This window comes from Danio aesculapii, chromosome 1 (genome assembly GCF_903798145.1).
Source record: "Danio aesculapii chromosome 1, fDanAes4.1, whole genome shotgun sequence".
Classification (NCBI taxonomy): Eukaryota; Metazoa; Chordata; class Actinopteri; order Cypriniformes; family Danionidae; genus Danio; species Danio aesculapii.
Genome location: NC_079435.1, coordinates 19,225,462 through 19,230,708, shown reverse-complemented (window position 1 = coordinate 19,230,708; position 5,247 = coordinate 19,225,462). Strand labels below are relative to the sequence as shown.

At 39.5% G+C, this 5,247-nt stretch overlaps 1 protein-coding gene across 1 annotated transcript; it reads left to right on the top strand.

Annotated features, from left to right (window-relative positions):
• Window positions 1-1,550: 1,550 nt before the first annotated feature.
• On the top strand, window positions 1,551-4,820 carry LOC130239318 (early growth response protein 1). Its single transcript, XM_056470458.1, has 2 exons — window positions 1,551-1,977; window positions 2,166-4,820. Exons 1-2 carry the CDS (start codon window positions 1,821-1,823, stop codon window positions 3,428-3,430), a joined length of 1,422 nt encoding a protein of 473 aa, XP_056326433.1. The 5' UTR covers window positions 1,551-1,820; the 3' UTR covers window positions 3,431-4,820.
• Window positions 4,821-5,247: the final 427 nt, after the last annotated feature.

Below are 5,247 nucleotides of genomic sequence, written 5' to 3'. Positions count from 1 at the left end.
ATAGTGAGTGAGTGACTGTTTTAATGGCTGTAAATGTCACACTTTTTGCACCTTTAAACAAGTACGACATTTGCTTATATATATATATATATATATATATATACATACATTTCGTTGCCTTGTACTTGTACATGTGTGATGACAAAAAAGTTTAATCTATATATATATATATATATATATATATATATATATGTGTGTATATATGTATATATATGTGTGTATATATGTATATATATATGTGTATATATGTATATATATGTGTATATATGTATATATATATATATATATATATGTATATATGTGTATATATATATATATATATATATATATATATATATATATATATATATATATATATATATGTATGTATATATATATATATGTATGTATATATATATATATATATATATATATATATATATATATATATATATATATATATATATATATATATATATATATATATATATATATATATATATATATATATATATATATATATATATATTATGTATGTGTGTGTGTAAGATCATTTTAATTTTGTGAATGAACTAAAAAACATAATTATTCCATACTTAGAATGACTCAAATTTCATGTCAACATGAAAAATGGAAAAAAAGACGGAAAGAATGTCACCAATATTTCTTTGTACACAGACTGCAGGCCGTGAACTATAATTGTAGAATAGAGTAGCCTGCTATTTTCAGTTGCGCGCTCTCCATGGTGCTGGACAGCAGTGCGCTTTTACCGCCAGCTCTGCGCGACGCAGCCATTGCATCTCTACAATCTATTTCTTTGGGGAAATATATTCCCAGGGCCATTTTGTTTAACATTGTGCAGTATAATTACTTTAGCACGTATGTACAAAAAATCGTTTTCTACGTATATCATGATAACCCACGGAGCGTGCATGTGGAAGTTGAATTTTTGCACACAAAATTGTCTCATCAGATCTCGAATTCTGGGGAAAAAAGGGACAGCAGTAGTTTTCCAGACTGCTCAAGGGAGGTAAAAATTCTATAATATATATGAATAATAGTTGCTTTTGTCATTTAAAGTACAGTAAAGTACACATGCAGCAGTGTTTGTATCCAATAACTTATTGACATGTACGCACAGTCATTTGAGTTTGCGTTTTTATGCTTGGCGTGAAATTTAATAAAGTTTTACAATGCACATCTAAAACAAAATCAAATTAAATGAGCTGAAATTCGTTGTCGACGTTTAAACTATTTTGACAGACGGAAAATAAACGAAATAAAAAAATAACTCTGAGAAACACCTTGCGTTTATTCGCTTAATATATTTACGAAAAAAATGTAATCTAACGCTTAGAGATGTATTTGGAATAAGCGATAATAAACATAGATAGCCGTTGCATGGCTCTCCCTAGTTTCCTTACACTTAACGACAGACTTATTGTAGCGTCAGAACCGTAACTCTCCTTTTTTGGGGAAGCCCGTCATATCCTCTGTCCATATATGGTCACGAAGATGACACGCAGCGGGGAATCCTCTCACTGGAGACAATGAATGGGGAGGAGGGCTGATCGCCGAGACGGAGTGTATAAAAGCCGAGCGAAGGGAAGCCGCTGGTGTGAGAATCAACAGATCTACACATCTACAGATAGCTTGAGAGCTATATTACCTTGCCGCAGATCTCAAAAAGGGGAATTCCAAAGTATTAACATTTCTTTTTTTGGACGTACGCCTTTACGGACTTTACTGTCGGACCGTTCTTGCTCTTTCTTGTGTTTGCAATACCCTCTTATCAATAACCTGCTCGGACTGATAGCCATTGGAAAGCCATTTACGGAAAGATGCTTAACAACATGGATTTGAACTCTCAAGATTCTTTTTACTCTCAGTTTGAAAACTGTAACAGTTCTGCGATGGGAATGGAAACTCAGGGCTCCAAAGACAGCCAAGATGTTTTTATGGATTCTGGAAGGACAGCACCTGCCCAGTTTGCACACGGTGAGTTTTTGAGATATTAGCTCTTATTTTATTCTTATTTTTTTATTAACCGAATATCAGCTGCAGTAGATATAATATAATGCAAGTCAATTCAAGGTAGTCATGAAACTGTATCGTTATATAACTGTTTGCACATATCACTCAAGGCACTGACGCATGGCTGTTTTATTTTTTCTTCTTCACATCAGGTGCGCCTATTACCCCCAAAACGGAGCCCACGAGTACAGATCAGTATAACTCTTGTCAGGGTCCGAAAGAAAGCTACACAACCTCCCTAGCTTACTCAGGCAGCTTCTATGTGGAAACATCTCAAGGAACACCTTGCAGCACGGAAACGCTGCTTAACATGATCACTGAAATCGTTGGCATCTCAACAACTCCTGTGTCGGATGCGCATCCGTGTGGAGACGCTACGATGAACGCAAGCCGTAGCAGTTTTGGCGAGGAGGGGGTCCAGACGCAGGCCTCCACGTGCACCACCCCGCCGCTGTATTCACCGGGACAGACAGGCCACAGCTACCCGGACACCCAGACCGCCACGCAGGCCCAAGACTCCGCCACATCGCATTTAAACTTTGCCTCCTCTGCGCAAGACGCCGAACCGCTGTCTGAGAGCGCGACGTTCCCGGTGGTCATCAAAAATGAATTCGAGAGCAGCTGCTATGAGTGGGGGACCTTCAGTAAGTCCTACTTGGATGCTGGCTTCCAGTCAGAGCCATTCTCCATGTCGAATGGCTTTTCAGCTGATCAACAACAGGTGGACGTGAAGGAACTTTTAGACTCATATTCTCCCATTTGCTCGAACACAGAGACTGAATTCAAAGTGGAAAGCACCCTAAAACAAGAGCAGTGCTTTGGAGATGCTTGCACACAAGGCTTTAGTGCTCCCATGTTTAACTACGCCACTCCAGTTATGGATATCCCACCCACCAGTCTTTTAAAACCGACTATTTTCCCAAATATTGAACTCCAGTCCAGTTGCGACACAAGCTACTCGACTTCTACAATAGACTCGGTTCTGTATTCATCGCTATTGCCGGAGTCTTTCAGTCAAACTTACACACGGGCTCAAAAACCTAATCGGGTAAGAAAAAGCCCTGCCTCCTCTACCGGCCCGGCCAAAGAGAAACCCTTCACTTGTCCTATGGAGACCTGCGACCGGCGTTTCTCTCGATCGGATGAGCTCAACAGGCACATCCGCATCCACACGGGACACAAACCTTTCCAGTGCCGCATCTGTTTGCGGAGCTTCAGCAGAAGCGACCATCTGACCACACACACCCGCACTCATACAGGCGAGAAACCGTTCTCTTGTGATGTGTGCGGCAAACGATTTGCCAGAAGCGACGAAAGGAAACGGCACGGACGGGTGCATCTCAAACAGAAAGAAAAGATGGAGTTGAAGCCACAAGTGGTCAACGCGTGGCCGTTTACTTTGCCTGAGGCAATTTAAACGCCGATTGCAGAGAGCGGCGTAAAAAGCACTCGTCGTGCGTGATGTCAAATCTTTCCGTCTTGGGAGATTCAATCTTACTAATACAGTTGCTTAGGCTACAGATTCCAAATCCAAAGCTCAAGTAAACGTTGTGGAAACTGATTCGAGAGACCCACATGAGCGTACAGCTCCAGCGAGGTGACAGATCTTGAACCGGGGACTGACTTTAAAACCTGGACCTCCCACAATGAGTATTGCGCGCAGCTTGGGGTGCGCGCCGCAAGCTCATAAACTTAATTTCGATTTTCCTCGACCACTATATTTCTCAATCGAGGAGCGTGTTTTGCAGAACAAACGAACTGCAGTTCAGCACTTTTACTACGGAACAGCTCCAACCTCGACCTTGCATTGTAATGCGGCAGTAAAACGCACAGCTGGAATGTATTGCACTTATCTCCACTTTCAAACTTCAAATCGTTTTAATTCGTGCTTTTCGGTCTTTTCTATTTTAACGCTGTCACCTTCTTTAACAATGCATGTATATGTTTACGTGATATTAATAATCACCGATAGATGCTTAACAGCACAAGTCAGATTTACCTCGTTTTACAACATGGTGGCATTATTGATTGATCATCTGTGCCAAGGTTTTTACAACGTATTTCCCCTTAATATGTTTCATTTTTTTGTTGCTATGCCTATCCAATAGTAATTGTGTTGTACATTTGAAAAAAAATCCAGTTGTCAAACTTACACAGCGAGTGGGAAGAAATAAATACATTTATATGCCAATGATCATTTGTATTTTTCTAACAAGTACTACTTTTTACATTTTATGTTGAGGTGAAAGACTATTTATATCCTTATTTTCATCATGTTCCTTGTGTTATGGAAAGCACAGGCCACACAAAAGATGTCTTGAAATTTGTTCGGCCCACAATTATGATAGAATATTTGAATGTATCAAGCCAGTTGCAATGTCTGCCCTGGGTATCTGCTATTCAATTGTTTTTAATTTAACCACATCATTGTTGTGTGTTATTGTGTGACCTTCTGACCCTAATTCATGAATCATGAATTATACAGTTCACACGGCTCCTATATTTTGTGATGAGAGGTAAAAGTAGACTAGAACAGGGTTTGACACTGATGTTGAGTGATTTGAAAGCATACAGTTTTCAATAGTCTTTCACATGATTCTAGAAGAGTTCATCATGCCTTTCAGTATACAAGCTTTTGTATTGTACTAGCCAATTTAATCAATAGGGAGAATTGTAGAAAATGTGCATTTGCCTTAAGTTATAATAACTATACTGAAGAAGTGATTTTGTACATATTGAGAACCATTTATACGCAATACTTTGGATGAACATTGATGTGTGTTATTTTTATGACAAATATTTATGAATAAAACGATTTCTTGAGGTGTTTAAAGAGAAAGCCTTTGACTGAGAATGATCATTCAAGTGATTATAGGAAAGCAGCATGTGCTATAAATGTTATACTCCTCCCATCTGTCTTGCCCTTCTCATGTAGACGTCTAAACTGGCTCTGAGTTCTTGCAATCTGTCGCCAAGTGCTCAGCAGCAGCAGCAAACGGGTCTCCTCAGCATGTAGGCTGCCCTGTACACATGACGCGTCCCGCTGGCAGTACATCACTGGCTCCCACTCCAGTGCGTAAGAGCCTGTGCTGTTTGCCTGACACTCCACTACTGTCAGTTATCAGCATGCGATGGACTGCGCAGCGTTAAATTACGCCATAATGCTTTTGATCAAATGGTGGTCAATTTGGTCGATTAGTTGATACTGATGCCATCGCTGTCCTCTTCGGAACA